A 17,343-nucleotide genomic window follows, 5' to 3' on the forward strand; every position below is an offset into this window, starting at 1 on the left:
TGGATAAATACGGGATAAAGAGGTGGACAGACAAATGGAGAGCAGGCCTCCTTGACATCTACTTCACAGGTTAGAGATGAATAATCAAAACAGTCCCACAAAGCTAGAGAGAATTTCAAAAGAAGACAATAATTTCCTAACCATGACTTTGAGACAAGCTCTTGTTTCATAATGATATGCATAATAACATAAAACCGAGGATAAAAAATATTTTTTTATTTCTATTATCTTACTATTCTCCAGCCCTTGGTTTGAGAGATGAGAGATGAGAGAGATCTAGTGACATCACTAGATGTAATGTAATCACTTCCAGGGTTCTCCTGAGCTTGAAAATTGGGGATAAACTATAATAAATGAAAATTTATCCCTAGGTACCTCCATCTCTTAGAACTTAATGACTACATTTTATTTATTTATTTATTTTTAAAGATTTTATTTATTTATTTGACACAGAGAGATACAGCGAGAGAAGGAACACAAGCAGGGGGAGCGGGAGAGGGAAAAGCAGGCTTCCTGCTGAGCAGAGCCCAATGCGGGGCTTGATCCCAGGACCGTGGGATCATGACCTGAGCTGAAGGCAGATGCTTAACGACTGAGCCATCCAGGCGCCCCTTAATGACTTCATTTTAAACAACTGCCTGACTTGATGTCAAGGTTTTTTTCCCTGCAATAATAAGTATAATTTTTTTTTTTCCCCACAAAATGACCTCCTGTCCCATGAGGCAGTTTTCTGCCTTCTACAGCATCAACATACTGGTTGAGACGCACCATATTGACTCCTCCAGACTGGTACACAGAGCACATGGCCATGAGGGGGGCCAGCCCGATGGTGGTGCCGTGGAAAGACATGCCCCTGCAGGAAGGAACAAGAGAAGGTCATTCAGATGGCAGTTGGGAGGGCTGTTCCACTGTGCCTGGGAACAGGTGGCCATCATGGAGTTCCTTGGCCCCGCTGACATTCCTAGATCCTTCCCAAGGAGAGAGACCCTGGTGTTCTAGGCCAACTGGACAACTTCCAGGTCACCACACCTCTCACTTCCTCTCACCTACTCTTTCACTGCTCCAGAGAAATAGAAAGGGCAAAAGGTTACTTTTTCCCACAGTATGCCCAGAGCCCCATTCCCTGGAAGGAAATGGGCAGGGCTCATAAAGCAGCATCCCATTCCTGCTGCAGAGGAAAAGGTCAGAGAGGGAGGGGCCGAGGGGAGAGTGGCCCAGGTTCTGATGCTGAAGTGATTCATGACCACTTCCGTCAGCTGCCAGGGGCCTGTGCCATATCCCCGGCTGTGTGGTATGCGTATCGGGGCGGGGTGGGGGCATCGGGCAGCAGCTGTGGGGGCTGATGCTTCATTTCCACATCACTCTGGGGCCAAGGAAACAGATGTGTCCCATCAGGAGCCTCACAAAGTGCAGCTGGGTGCAAAGATGAGCTGTTTCTGCTTTTGTTTTGCAATTGTGATGCAAACCTGCCAACAGCCAGCTACATTCCCCCAGTTCAATCCACCCCTCTCTCAGCTGTATCCATCCAGGGCAGAGGAGAGGGGATGACTAAAACATCAGTATTCTCCTGCATGCCACAAACATGGGATTTATTGAAAGGATCTACATGGAAATGCATTTTGCGGTGCTTTCAGAGCTCCCTGTTTGTCTTCTCACCTAGACCACAAGACCTTTGAGAGCCAAGATGGCCTTATTTCTCTGGGGGTCACCAGAACTTAGCATAGTATCTGACACATAGAGGGCACTTAATAAGTGTTTGCTGAATTGAAGGCAGATTCTTCTTCAGAGAAACAATGTGCAAGAAAACACATAAAATATATGCAAATCTCTAGGAAGCCACACAGGTCATTTTATAAACTTAGACATGGCCCTAGGGAAGTCTTACTGGACACCTGGATTCCAAGCAGGACAGCAGGCTTCCAAAGTTCAGGCAAAACCCAAAAATTTCCTAGGTGAACGTACCATTGTGAAATAACCATAGCCCAGATTTTTGGTACAGTTATTTCCCCACTTCTATTAAAGATTTTTTTTTTTTTTTTTTGACAGAGACAGAGAGAGAGAGTGCACAAGCAGGGGGAGCGGCAGGCAGAGGGACAGGGAGAAGCAGACTCCCCACTGAGCAGGAAGCCCGATGTGGGGCTCGATCCCAGCACCCTGGGATCAGGGCCTGAGCCGAAGGCAGATGCTTAACCAGCTGAGCCACCCAGGCGCCCCTCCCCATTTCTTTTAAAGAGTGAACAAATGTTTAACTGATCGTTGATTCAGAGAGATTTTTTAGGGAACAAAAGCAAAATGGTTTTACTATGTATGGGCCTTTGGTTATAACTGTCTCAGAATACTTTTGGAAGTCAACACTAAAAACACCAGATATTCACCCTCCACCTCCGGGGGACTTCAGGTACCACCCTGACCCCCAACACTATCTATTCTTTTCTCTCCGGGATTGAAGAAATTCCGGCACAACTCCCCCGACCCCCAATGTCTCCCTCCCAGCCAACCCACGGTTCCTGCACTATCTGCCACTCAAACCAGTTCAGGCACTCAGCGCTGAGTCCCTGGGGACAAAGTGAAGGGCAAGCTAAGTAAGCTACTGCTTTGGGAGATGAGCATGCGTACTACAACGTAGCACCATGAAGACCAGAATGAGCCCCTTAGAAAGTCTGAAGTGACGATCAGTCACTTCCCACATACACACCCAACTGTTTCAGATGTACAACGGAATATGTATAAGTCTAAGTTTCTCATCTAGATTGTCAGCACTGCTTGGGGTTGACTGAGAGTCTATGATCTCAGGGTTTTAATACTTTCCTGGGTGTCTTGGGGGCAGAGCACATGCCTGAGAAATAAGGGATTATCTGGACCAGAGAGGCAGGATGGCTGGTACCACCAACACTGAGCCCCGGGGGAAAAAGGCAGGGAGTGCACACACTGCAGGCGGGGGCTGTGCAGCCAGGCCCGGGGAAACACACATGCACACAGGCCACGTACGTGATTAACTGTGCGTTGTCATGGTTCTTCTGGGTGAGCAGCTTGCGCCTCCAACTGAGAAATGACCAGAGAGTAGAGTAGGGGTTCTCCGAGACTTCACACATATTCCCGTGCGTCCAGACTTCCAAGCCCACGAGGGCAATCCGGATGTTCAAGGATCGGTAAAACTGAAAGCGCACACAGGAGAGCCACTGCATCGTCTGTCAACACCGCCCGACGTTTACGTGCCCCTTCCTAACCTCAGCACTCGGAGCAGATACCAGATTGCTCTGCGGCACATGCCTCCCAGGGCAGGGAGGCAACAGGGGCTGCAGGTCACATTTTTCAGGAGGGAGCAGTGAGATCCTAAGATGCGCAACGTTCTGGAGGCAGAGCTGGGGTCACTCAGTTTAGAGGAAAGAAGACTGAGACAGGACAGGACACAGACTTGCTTCCGCACGTGGACAGGGCTCTCATGTGCAGACAGCATCAGTGCTGCTTCTAAACTGCTCCCAAAGTGGGGCGTGACCACTAGGTACGACAGACAGGAAGACCCGTTTCATTTTAAAATAGGAAAAAAAAAAAACACCCTTGTAACTAAAGTTAGTTAGAAGTAAGCTCAGAGCTAAGCTTTGCTGCTGCCTGTGATAAGTACCCTGGGCCCAGCTGTCCAGCACAGTCCTCTCTCCCAATTCCTTACACGGTACTTACCTTTTTTATACATGTCTAAAAAGTTCTCTTATACAAAATTCCTCTTGTATGTTGAGGTATAATTTACATACCATAAAATCCACCCATTTGGGGTGTACAGCTCAATATCTTTAGTAAATTTACCAAGATGTAAAACGATCACCCCAATCCAATTAGAGAGTATTTTCATCATACCAAGAAGGTCCCTCATGTCCATTTACAGTCTTTTCCCATTTTCACCCCCAGACCCAGGCGATCACTAATCTACTTTCTGCCTCTACAGATTTACCTTTTCTAGACGTTTCCTCTAACCAGAATTACATAATATGTGGTCTTTGTGTCTGGCTTCTTCCACTTAGCATGTTTTTGAGATTCATCCATCTCATGGCCTATACATCAGTTTGTCGTTCTTTTTATTGCTAAATAGTATTCTGCAGTATGGATATGCCAAATTATAAATGGATGCGTTATTGTGTGCGGTCTCCCACTCATTTTGGAAGTACATGGGTATACATGATATACAAGTAGACAGACATGCTTATTCTCCAAAGTTGCCTTTCCCACCACTGGAGGTGTTCAGGCTTTGTCACGAATGTCCCAGACAGGTGGCCAGCATGAGGCTGCAAAGGTCCCAGATCCCCTCTAGAGTTTTGTCCAGAGATCCTGAAATTCTATAAATAAGACCTGACTCTCGGGTTCCTTCGGACTAGAGCTACACCTGACCTTTGTGACGTGGTATCTTTCATCTCATACACACATAAACAGGAAGAGGGTTTTCTTTAGAGCTAAGTACCACTGGAAGGCATAGGTTGAAGGGATTCTTTGACTGGCCTACCCTAGAGATTACTGAGGCAGTGACTCTGAAAACAAAATTGCACGTAAACCCAGGCCACATGAGCGGAAGATACCATCTTAATCCAAAATTGGCAGGTACTGCAGCAGCTAAAAACAACAATCGTAACATCAATGTTTATCGAGCACATTCTATGTCCCAAGCACGGAAGCTTAGAAAAGTTCAGTAACTTGCCTAAAGTCTCAGCAGGAAGACGGTGGAGCCAGGATGAAGGCCCAGGTGATCAGATCAGATCTCAGAGCCACTCAAGACTCTCACTGCTTCAGTGCTGGTGTATTTACACATCCAGAGAATCATCTTGCCCCCAAGAAGCTGCGGTCTCAGATGGGCTCCAGATTCCGTGAAATAACAGTTGATTGCAAAGGAAATTTTGATTTTCCCATTTTGTGCCAGGTCAATCATTACAGAAAATAAAGGGTTTGGATTCCAATTTAACTTGCTTCATGAGGGAGCTTTTAAGGACTTAAACTTGGCTTTTTCACAGTTAAGGAAAAACATTTTTGGATTGGATTCATGATTCAGCAAATTAGTGCAGTTCATTCCAGTTTTAGTTCAACAGTTCAGTTCAAGTAGCTGGGTCAGCAAGCCTCAGAAAAGTGCCTTCCTTCACCCCAGCCACAGCGACTAAAATCAGCTGCTCAGAAGAAAACCAAGACCACTCGCCAGAAGGGACCAGCTAAGCAAGGCCAGGGGCTTCACATAAGGGCTGAGGCATAATGTCGCCTCTCTTCCACTTTTCGTCAGCACCCTTGGTTCCACCACACAGACCAGCTGGAGAGTTCACAAAGGGGAGACCCAGCCAAGCTTCCCACCTGCTGGGTCTCCAGAACAATAGACGTCATGTGGGTGAGAACAAGGTCTGCCTCCTGTGTACCCCCCAGGAAATGAGCTTGTCTTGTTTTCCCAGATGTTGAGTGTTTGGGATGTAGGATCATTTAAATGTTATTGTTGAGTGAACTGAGAGCTAGAGAGAGGACTGAGCTGTGTCCCTGGAGGCCTTCCTTCCAGGAAATGCTCATGACTTTCACCTGTTACCGGTGTTTCCAGAGCCATCTAGGGCAAAACAAAAACATAGACTACAGACTCTCCCGCCTGATGACTTCAGAACACTACCAAATTTGCTTGTAAATCCATAAAAAAAATATTTGATGTCTCTTCTTTATCTTCTAATGTTTAGAAAAAAATAATTTCCCCTTTAGACCTGGGATCCATGAATCCCTAACAGGCCCAGAGGTAAGCTGCGGAAGTGCTGTGAGTGCCCTGAAATTGTACGATACATATTTTCAGATTCTCAAAGAGACCTGTGACCTTAAACATATTAAAATCTGTTTTTAAAAACTATTTACTACTAGGCTATCAAGAGAGTACTGTAACTTAAGGTTATCCATTCTACTGCATTTTGCAGTGTAACAAATACTCTGTTTCATATAAACAGAGTTATTTCCGAGTCCCAGACCAGCCTGTTCTAGTAAAATTCAAGAATTTGGGTATTTCCTAAGGGCGTGTTTTAAAAGGGCCTGATCTAGGAGAGTTAACCATTCACATGGTCTTTGTAAGAGATAAATAATTTTAGAACCATTTTATAGACGAAGGCTATACAGATCGGCCCAAAACAAACCACTCAACTTCTAAGGTTCTCTACCTTTCCCATGCTGACCTACCTCAATTCTCCCCCAAGGCAGGAAACTTCTGGGCTTTATACCTGGAGAGAACCTTAGAGAACCTTAAAGCATTCTTAAACTGGGCTCTTTTCACGTCCTAGGTTCCCTGGCGGCCATTTGCAGGGGTGAGGGGAAGGAGCAAGAGGACAGCCCTCTGGATCCTCACCCCTGCTTTGGTTTAAAGAGTCTGTTTTTATCTGACTTAATATTAGACATTGGCATAAGATTTCATTTAAAACAAGGGTTCCACCAGAAAAATGAAAATATTGAAAGCCATTGATTTAAGCCAGCCCCTCTACTTTGTAAATTAAAAACATAACAAAACAAAACTGCAACCCAAACAAGGTAAGTTCCCTGGCTAAGGTCACATAGTTGAGGGCTTTGTCATGACCACCCTGAGCCTCTATGGCATTGCTATTGCCTCTCCGAAACTGGCTGGGGTGACCAATCCCTGAGGAAGCTCAGGTGCCATGCCATGTCCTGTCCTGTGGCCCCTCTAAGGTGCTGGCACCTTTCCCACAAAGTACACACCTGGTCTCACCTTATCAACGTAATTGGCGATCTCCATGAGCTTGTGTTTGGTGGCGTCCTGGTCGTGCCGATTCTTCCGAAACTAAGTGGAGCAAGCAGAGCAAGGTGAGGCCCCAGAACCCCTTCCTGGACCCCTCCTGTGCCCCATTTCTTGTCTTTCAATTAGCTTTTATTTTCTCCAGACTCCTACGAGCAATTATTTTTATACAATTTCCTCTTCCCCGACCCCCTCCCCATGGTGCCAGCTCAGGGAGGGCAGAACCTGGGTCACATTTATCTTGGTATCCCCAGCTGCCAGTTCAATGCCAGCACACAGTAGACGTGTCATAGATGTACAGTAAATTGAATTCTCTTCCTCCAGCCCTTGAAGTCAAACCTGCTCTCCTGTCCTCCAAATTACCAGGTCTCCTGCAAACTCTCACCGTGGCTTAGAAGTGGGACCAATCTGATCCTTGCATTGGTCATCACTCCAACATGAAGCCATCATCACAGGGATCTCACGAGGCCTCCCTACATGTGATCAATCAACATTGATCAAATTGCTGCTAAAAGTCTACCATGTGCAAAGCATTATGCTTGGCACTAGGTAGGACACAGTGTGTGAGATCCTGGTACTGGCCCAGAGGACCTTGCATTAAAACAGAAAGAGAGGGGCTCCTGGGTGGCTCAGTCGGTTGAGCATCTGCCTCTTGGTTTCCACTCAGGTCATGATCTCAGGGTCATGAGATCAAGCCCTGCATCAGGCTCTGCACTCAGCAGGGAGTCTGCTGGGAATTCTCTCCCTCTCCCTCCCCCCTCCCCCTGCTCGCTTGCACTCTCTCTCTCTAAAATAATCTTAAAAAGAAAACAAACAAAACAGAAAGAGAGCCAGAAATAATAACAATGGCAGATTCTGTATTTAAGGAATACACAATTAAAATGGCCACATAAATAACTGCAATGGGAGGCCACATGAATGACACACTTGGGTGCTGGCAACCAGGACCGTAAGACCTTGGCAAACAGGCTTTGTCTGGCATGCCACTCGGATCGATTGGCAGTGCCTTCTACAGTGAGAAGAATTCTGAGACTGCATGGGGTTCAGCAGGAAAGAGTGCTGTGCTCGATTATAAATGTCTGCCATGGGTGCTGGTAGGGAGACATTTCAGTATGTAGCCTCGTATTGATCATTCCTGCCTGAAAGGGAATACATCTCTTTCAGCTGCAACGATGAAGGGAAGCTTCACAGTGTAAAGATAAAATCTGCTACAACTGCAACCTAAATTTGCAAATGATGGGCATGTCCTGGATGCTGCCATCGTTACAGAGAATCTGGGTACCCATCTGATTTACCTTGTACACACTCTATACGGTTCTTCAATTCCAACCCTTCACATCCTTCCTCCATCCCAACCCACAAAAATATTCAAGCAAGAATCACAAAGAACAGCCAGATAAAACACCCTGGGATATCTGTTGGGATGAGAGTGTGGCTGGCCATGATACAGGGAAGAAAACCGCTGTGTCTATTCTCCCACTGCTTTTGGACTTCTTGGGCTTCTTCGGAACCATCAATCATCTCACTTTCCCATTGCTTTCTAGAGCCCAATTTGATGCAAAGCCTTATGACTTGGACCTATGACTTGTGAATCCTGAAGTTTCTCTTTATAGAGTCGTCCCATTTCTAAATTGGTCTCACTGCAGAGAAAGGGCTGCAACATTTACTGAATATTTATTAGAACATCAGAGTCAGAGGTCACTGTTTTTCAAATATATTAATCCTGTCTTTAAACAATTGCTTGACAATACCACCATACTTGAAGTAATGTACCATGTTGTCCAGAGCAGCCTCAAGCAGGAGTAGCAAACTTTCTATAAATGGTCAGACTGTAAATACTTGAGGCTTTGCAGACATACTGTGTCCTCTCTATTCCACTCGGACCACTGCAGCTCAAAAGCAGCCATGGACAACACATACAGCGGGAAGAATTTGTGCCAATAGAACTCTATTTACAAAAACATGTGGTGGGCTGGCTTTGGCCATAGGCTAGAGTTTGCAGATCCCTGATCGAAAGAAAGAAATATTTCAACCTTATACTTTCTAGGGTGACACAGGAAGTAAAATGTGGTATATCATCTGGCCTTTGCCAACTACCCCACTTTCTGTCTGGAGCATGACAGCACTCTGCAGGCCTGTTTTTACAACTATCCCATATCCTCCTACAACATCCTGTCTTGCTCTTTCCTTGCCTATATTTCCCATTTCACCTGTGGAATGAATAAACGGAGAGCTGCCCCAGGCCCTCCCACCTAGGCCCAGGGAGTGAGCAGCTGCTTGGTCATTTTTACCACAATAACTCACTCTCCGGGCGGCTCTGCTCCCTGCAGGACGGAGTTCAGAGCCCAGAGAAGGAGCCTGGCCTGTCTCAGCACCAGGTTGTAAATCACAGATAAGGCAGCCCTCCCCTTCCCTATCTTCCCAGCCTCCCAGATTAATTAATTGTCAGGAATACATTTCTGCCTGCAGAGGATGAGAGGCCACTTGAAGAGGGAGTCAGGGAGAGATGGTGTGGGGAGGAGGGGATTTGTCAGCCTGTGCACCCAGCCTGGCTGATTACATCACCCTCCAGTGACTCATTCAAAGCCCAGGACCCTGAGAAATGAGCACATTCCTGATGCACAGGCTGCACGAATCACAGCCTGTTGGCAGTGCCTATGGGACTGGTGCTGGAGGCTCTCTCTGCAGGAACAGGAAGATGGTCCCAGACCACACCACCATCTTTGAGGCACCTGGGGGGCCACTTTTCCTCTTGGGGGTCTGGTGTGACCCTGAAGGTCACGAGACTGAAGATGCCCAATCCCTAACCCACCCCCACTACTTCAGCTTCCAGAGTTTCACACCCAGTAGGTTTTAGAACCCTCCAGCAAGATGCCACTGGGGAGAGTGCAGGGCCAAAGGGGAGGATCACCCACCTTTACACTAGAGCAGGAGCTTTGGGGGTCCTAGGAACTTTATCTGAACAAATGATTCTGTGGCTTATATATATATATATATATATATATACACACACACACATATATATATATATATATATATAAAAGAAAGTCCAAGACCAATGTATGAGATGATCTTAGATCATCTAACAAAAGCTTAAATGGAAAAATGTCCTAGAGTCAGAAGAACTCAGCTTTTTTCCAGTGGCCCTCTCACCACAAGGCAGTCCTGCCAGGCAGAGGCCAGCGTCGTTACCTCCCCCCATGACCATGGAGCCTCGGCTTTTAAATCAGCTTTAGATTTTGCTCCCCACACCGCTCCCCCATCCTACACACACACCAGTCTTTCGAAAGGAAAACAAAAGAGAAAGAGAGAGAGAGAAAAAGAAAAGCTGCTGGAAAAACCAATACCTACATCAATTACAAAGCTAAATTCTTCTCAAAGCAGAACATGATGTTCCCTCTGCCTGAAATGCCCTTCACCTCCACTTTTCTGCCCAGTTAGCAACTCCTTGTCTCTGAAGGCAGCTCAAGGCCGCCTGCCCCTGCCACTAACACTCTCGAAGGCAGCTCTTCCGGCCCGAAGCCTAGTGTTCTTTCCACGACCCGCACTGCTCCAGGATGCGTGCTTTGGGACTGTGGGCTAGGTAAAGCCGCCTTGGGATGAGGTCTTTTCGGGGAGCTGGTAACTGCAGCATCTGGATGGGGCATGAGACAGATGGAGCCCTGACGAGTTCTGTCCTAGGGGAGCCCCAGGCGCGGCGGCGGCATTAGAACGCGGTGAGTGCTCAGCCCATCGTGACTGCCCCTGCCCAGACGCGTTCTGTTGTGGTTGAGTCACTACATGAAGTGAGAACTAGAGGTGAAATATGGCTAGTTTAAGCTCTGGGACCTGAACCCACTCTTCAGGTGTCAGCTTCAACATCATCCCCTTGGAGCTTTCCCCAATTCCCAAAACCATGCCAGACCTTTCAGGATCTTTGCTCTAATCCTCTAGGAAGATCAATCTTGGCAGTCACCACACTTGACTTTGTGTGCTGCTACTGTAAACTTTGATGTCAGGGATAGGTCTGTCTTAATCTCCTGGGGCCAAGCACTGTGCTTGACACATACAAGAAAATCAAGATATTGTTGATGAACAAATGAAAGAGTGAGAGAGATGAGTGTTCATCAGATCTTAAAAACCAAGGCCCATGAGAATCTGGCTGATTTGAGAAATATAGAATTAAAGGGCAAACAGCTATTCCTTAGTCAGTAGTTCTCAAACTTGCCTGTGTCCAGAATCACCCAGAGGGCTTGTTAAAACAGGGATTCCTGGACCCCAGCCCCACAGATTGGGACTCAGCAGGTCTGGGGTGGGGCCTAAGAATTTGTACTTCGGAAGTTCCCAGGTGCTGCTGATGCTTTGGGAACCATGGTTCTCATTTGGCACCAAGGGGATTATAAAAATGGACCCATACATGGGCAGGAAATTTGTATTCAATCAGATGACTGAGAATATACTTATTATCTTTGCAAAAAAATTTTTTTTGAAATTTCTATGGAGAATTTATGGGCTCCCTAAGAATAAGCGCCAAAACCGAAAGGTCTTCAGACTCAGTTTAAGAAATGTTAATCCAAATAACGCTAGTTGCCGATTTTCTATCTGATTAATGTATTGAGCCAGAAGTGACTTTTTCCTTGTTTTTTTTCCCAACTATGTTTAAAATAGCAAAAAGAGCCATTGGTCAGATTTAAGGCCAAAATCACATGACAAACTGGAGAAAGATGAATGTTTCAGCATTTCCCTAAAGTGGTTAGAAGCCTGGAGCGGAAGCTATTGAGAATGTCACTTTTCCACTAAAACCCATTGCCTCCCCCTTACCTCTGCATAATCAGCCACGAGGTAAAGCTCCACATACTTCATGGAATGTAAATCTTCCCTTTTCATCTAAGAAAGAGATATAAGCAGATCAGAGCTGTAGAAATGGTAGGTGTGGCCTCATTAAAAAAAAAAAAACTGCTAAGAAATGGTGCTAGTTAATAAGCAGCCGACCTCCTTACTGATTTTACACTTGATGCTGGTTACAGTCCCCATTATCCACACTACACCTTCTTCCCGCCATCTTGGTTATCGCTGGGGCTGCTCTGGGACTATGAGTCCAGTCCTTTATACTCAAAAAATAATGAGCTGAGTGGGCAAGTACAGGGGCCACCATACTGTGAGGGAACATGCTGACAATCAAGTTCCCAAAAAGCAATGAAACCACATACCTCTATTTTCAGTATACATAAATATAAGCATTTTGTGCATATGGTTAAGTGGTTATCCCAAAAGGGGAAGCATATTTTTTTTTCTCGCATTTTAAAGTTTCTGAAATCAGCATCTCAGGGTATTTTAAATGTCATAGTGTTTTTCCCAAAAGCAGTTATTCCGTCCAATACAAGGGTATCTCACACAGCAGTGAACAAGATAGTAACTTAGAACAAAAGAGAAACATTATTTCCTCCTTCCTGGCCATCTCCTTTAATTTGGAAATACTCCTGGATCCAAAGCAAGGATCCTCAGAGCATCCTCAAGATCCTCAAGGACTCCTGCACTGAGACTCACCCTGCGAGGTCGTTTCTTGGTCTGGTTCGTAAAATGAAGGACCCAGTCCCTGGTGGTGGACTTGGAGTACTCGACCCCACAGTTCCCCAGGGGCAGCTTGAGATGTTCAGATCTGTAAATAAGGTGGTGGCCCTCGCTGTCAGGCAGGGGCTCGATGATGTAGCTGAGGTTACTGCTCACCATAATCAGTCCTCTGTCAATGGGAGAAACAGAATCTCTGGTCAAAGATTATAGTCTTGGAAAAGTCTCTTGCTCAGGCCTCAGTTTCTCCATATGCAAAATGACATGGTTGGTTTTGATCATTGGTTCTTAACTTTATTATGCGGTCATGCACCTTTTGGTTAAGAATCTGATGCAAACTCAGACTTCCTCTCCAGAGAAATCTGCACATGTATATGAAAGGTGGTACACAATTTCAGGTACTAAAAGCTTATTAAAAGAAGCTCAAAGGTTCTAAAAAGGCCCACCAGGGACAGTTAATAATATAAAGGATGGTAAGACCAGGATTCCAAAAAGCTTCCCAAACTCAAACATGGCATATGACAAATCGAAAGTTGAAACTTAGAGACTCAGAAAATGATGGTCTGGTGACTGGAAAGGAAACAGTGGCCTGGGGGTGAGGAGACCCAAGTTCTGGTCTTCGCTCCAACGTTAAGCTGTCAAATGATCTTCAATGAATCTCTAAAAAAAAAAAAAAAAATCACTCCAAGCCTCAGTTTCCCCATGTGTAAATTCAAATGATAATTTACTAATTTAACAGGACTCCAGATGATTAAATAGAAAGATTTTTGTATACAGAAGAAACCAAAGCTAGAGGCATCACCGATGGCATTCCTCCTAGCCCCAGTGAGGCCACTCTTTAGTGAAGTGATGTCCACAACCAAGGATGCGTGACTAGTCTTGGCTCTTGGTTATAGATACAAGCACTGAACTCAGAATAAGGACATGTGTTCATTATTATATTCTTTCACACACTGAACTCTTAATTTGTACTAGATGTGATCTAGACATCATCCCTGTCCTCGAGTAATTCACAGCTTCATTGGGGGACAGTCATTCATTCCACAAGTATTTCCTGAGCTCCTGGTATGTGCCAGGCATCGAACTAGTTGATGAGGATGGAGAAGTGAACAAGACAGACAAAGAGCCTCTCCCCATGGAGCTTAGACTCTGAACCTGGGAATAAATCACTAAAGTATATAACAGAGCAAAAAGATTTCATCGCCCCTAACTGATGGATAGGACACAGTTGCCTGGGGGCACCCCATCAATGAGGCTTCCGAAAGAAAGAGTGCCAGGACCTATTATTGATCACTGTCACAAATAATCCATGGAAGGGTGAGTACAGGCCCATGGAGCAGGCATCTGTCATCCTTGATGTGGTGAGATGAATATTGTAGCAAAGGAATGCACTCAGGGCTCTGGGGGAGGAAGAAGCCCAGGAGTAAACCCCAGGGCACCAGCAGCATCTCATGGGCTCCAAAACCGCAGGCCTTCATCTGTCCAGAAAGTTCAAAAGCTAAAGTATCTCCAAGTCAGTCTTTGTCACTCTAAACTGGCAGGACCCCTCCCTGGCTGCCCCAGCTTCCACCTCCTCCCCTACCCCCTGAAATCCCCACCCAGGTTTTGCCCTTTGGGAAGAGCCTGTGATGCCTGTGGGAGGGATAGCGCCAAGCTCTGATCAGCAGCAGCCTTCCTGGCATCCATCCCTGGCTGACCTCATTCCGGTGCCAGGGAGCCGGACGACTTCCTGGCTGCCTCACCCAGGCTGACACAGCAATCCCGGACCAGCCCCTCAGCAGGACACCAAAGGTGCTCCCTGAACAGCTGGGGGTGGGAATGGGGTGAAGAGCAAAGGTCACATCCGCTCTCGAGTCCAGACAGGAAAGGGCAGAGGGCAGAGCCACCATGGGCATCCTGTTCCCAAGCTTTCTTCTCATCTCGGCAGACCAAGGCCCCTCCCAGGACCTCAGTTTCCCCCAGTGGCTCCAAACATTGGAAACAGAGGGCTTGACAGCGAGTCAGATGACGGTTTTGTGCCCATCAGGTTGTGGCTGCAAAGATAACACCCAGTGAGTGGAAAGTTCCACACAGGAACCAGTGAAGGTTCCAGTGTAGTTGACCAGGCATCCCTTGAACAAGCCTCTGGGTCAAATAGAGCAGAGATCAGGCCAAAGTTTGGTCCATGGTGAATAAGAGTGATCATGGTGGCTATTGAGAGGCTTTGCTGTGGCCCAGGCACTGTGCTGAGTATTTCCTTCTTCACGCTAACATTTCCGATCCCCATGGTACAAATAAGAACACTAAGGCTAGGTGAGGTTAATAAACTGACCCAAAGTCACACAGGTAGTAAGAACTCAAGCAGTCTGGTTCCAGGCCCCACAACCTTAACCATGTTCTCACACCGCCTGTCACAGCAGCTCTGCAGAGTGGGCCAGAAAGATGTCCCCGGTTTACAGATGGCTGCAACTGACAGGCACTAGTAACTCTCCACGGAGGTGTGATCAGCCTGTCGGAAGTAAGATACCAGTCTGCTGGGGGATAAGAAGACGAAGGAGGCATTTAGCCTACTTTTCATTGTTAGAGGCCATTTTCTGAGAGTTAACCATATGCCAAGCACTGTGCTTAAAATCGTCATTCTTTTTTTTCTTTTTTCAGTGTTATAAGGCACCATCATGAGTCCCATTTCATAGATGAGGAAACTGAGCTCCAGAGAGGTTACATAACAAGGTCTGATGGGTATCTGGAGCCAAAGATTTAAGATCTGGCAGCCTCTGGGCCATCTGCCTCCATCAGTGAGCTCCAAACTTAGGGGTCAGAGATCTCCAGGATCAGAGCTCCCAGAGCTACCTATTAGACTATTCTGCAGTGTATGTTAACACTACAGATGTAGGAGACTCAGATTCTGTGGGCTGGAGCATCTGCATTGTAAACAAGTCCCATGGTAATTCCCTGCATGGGCACACTCAGGAAGTCTGGCTTGGAGCCCAGGCTCGGTGTCAGGAGCCTGTCTTTTCACAAAGGCCCAGACGATTCTGTTTCAGAGAATGGGCAGATATTAGGGCTCAGCAGGACACAGAACTCGTGGCCTCTCCCCTCCCCTCCCCCTACTGTGGTCCCTGGTAACTCGCCCATGGCACGGCTGCAATCCTCCCCAACTGCCTGGTTTAGAGAAGCTACCATAAGCCCCAGCACTTTACAGTGAGGACCAGCTTTGACAATGGTCCAGGGTGGGAGAGGATTTCTTAGACTCTAGTTCCCGCGGCCCTGCCCTATCACCACCCCCGAATCCTGCTAGCTGCTCTCCCCTGAGCACCCACGGGTCATTCATCTTTCCAGGAGCCTCAATTGATCTAATTTGCTAAATGTAAGCACTGGTGGAGCTCAGCCATGGGGCAGGGGAGGGGGGCCCAGGAGGCTGGGTGGCTGGGACCTCACACGCTATTCTCCATTCCACTCTCCACCCTATTGCTCATTGTTGAGAGCTTGATATAAATGAAATTATACAGAGGAGCCCTGGGAGGGCAGGACAGGCAGGCAGCAGCAAGTGATTCGTGCTTAACCCCTGAATGACCACAGGACTCACCCAAACGCACCCTTGAAGGACCTAGGCAAGAAGCGCTTCCTAGGAATGTGTCCATTCAGCGCTAAACCTCAGGAGACACATCCCACGTCCCTACACCCAGAGCTGCGCTAAGAGGTAACCACCCTGTTCCCCTTCTTTCCAGCCCCTCCCTCCCACCCCAATCTGCATCCAATGAGAAAGAGGTACTGGGAGCATCCAAGGCAGCACAGAAGGAAGAAGGCACATAGGTGAAGTGCTCCCTCAGGGATGGGGCGGCAAGGCACAAGTGGAGAGCGTAAGCTCAGAAGGGAGACATACCTGGGTTCGAATCCTGGCTCTGCTGTCTACCAGCATTGTGCTAAGTCAATAATGCTGGCCAGCTCACACCGTGGCTGTGATAATTGAAGTAACAGGGAACCATTCAGTAGCCATTCAGCACACATAGATGGAACCTACCATGTGCCAGGAACTGTTTTAGGCACTGGGGAGGCAATATGACCTAAAAGAGTCCCTACTCTCAACAGACTGCACTCATGCCCTAATGTAAATCCACCAATGATGTCATGACTGTTCCCATTTTACAGGTGAGAAAACCGATGCTAGGGAGCTAGGTTTTAGACCAAGACTGGTTTGACTTCAGAATCTACACCCGTCATGACTTAGCGGTATGGCCCTGCATGGGCTCACTCTGTGCCGGAACACAGAGGCAGAGCCTTTATTATGTGTTCTTCAGAAGGAAGACCAGGTATTCAAAGGCAGAAGGCCATGGCCCTCCCTGGCAGAGGGGCAGATGGTGATGGCCTGCTGTGGGTGGATGAGCCACCTCCTTCTGCCCCAGGCGCCCACCTCCCTGGGACCATACACTCTCCGCAGCGCAGAACTTCCAACACTCAATAGTCCTTCCCGTGATGTGATCTATTTTCTTTTTCAGATGAGAGGAACCAAAGCCCAGAGAAAAGGAACCTGCAAGGTCATCCAGTGAGTTAATGTTAGAGCTGGCGGCAGATCCCAGTCCTCTGGTGAACAGGTTCCTCATTCCCCAGTGAGGCCCTGACCCCAGCCCCACCCCCACAGCCCACTCACAGCCCCTGCACCATGAGCACCGTCTGCAAAACAGACGAAGGCCCACGGGAGATGCCAGTCCAGCCAAGGCAAAGACAAGGAGAAAATGATTCGGGGAAGGCAAAGCTCAGAGATCACATTGCCAGGAGGTGTGGAGTCTCAAACGCAGGTCCTTTGACTCTAAATTCTGAGCTCCTTCCAGGCCATCATGCACACATTCTTAAACATTCTCTAGCATTCATTTTCAATCTCATGTTCTCTCTCCTGCCCTCTCTCATAGAGTCCCAGGGCGAGGAATCAGGTATAACCACAGTGAGCGTGGGCCCCAGAGTCTGGAGGACAGAGCTGCTATCAGATGATTTATTGTATATCCTTGAAAGACCTTCTATGTAATTAAATTTGTTGGACATTTGTAGATAAGACACTATGCAGCCATTTGAAGAATGAAATA

The 17,343-nt window shown here is 47.1% G+C and overlaps 1 protein-coding gene across 2 annotated transcripts in view; it reads right to left on the minus strand.

Annotated features, from left to right (window-relative positions):
* Positions 1 to 17,343, minus strand: part of ADAM19 (ADAM metallopeptidase domain 19) — a 79,045-nt gene that overhangs the window by 23,740 nt on the left and 37,962 nt on the right. For both annotated transcript variants that reach the window (XM_032403620.1, XM_032403619.1), the window contains exons 6-10: positions 12,266 to 12,458; positions 11,540 to 11,605; positions 6,713 to 6,784; positions 2,989 to 3,155; positions 769 to 853 (exon numbers count right to left, since the gene is read on the minus strand). In XM_032403620.1, coding sequence (XP_032259511.1) covers positions 769 to 853; positions 2,989 to 3,155; positions 6,713 to 6,784; positions 11,540 to 11,605; positions 12,266 to 12,458 — 583 coding nt within the window. The remainder of the gene's footprint in view (positions 1 to 768; positions 854 to 2,988; positions 3,156 to 6,712; positions 6,785 to 11,539; positions 11,606 to 12,265; positions 12,459 to 17,343) is intronic.

This window comes from Phoca vitulina, unplaced genomic scaffold (assembly GCF_004348235.1).
Source record: "Phoca vitulina isolate PV1807 unplaced genomic scaffold, GSC_HSeal_1.0 scaffold6, whole genome shotgun sequence".
NCBI classification, from domain to species: domain Eukaryota; kingdom Metazoa; phylum Chordata; class Mammalia; order Carnivora; family Phocidae; genus Phoca; species Phoca vitulina.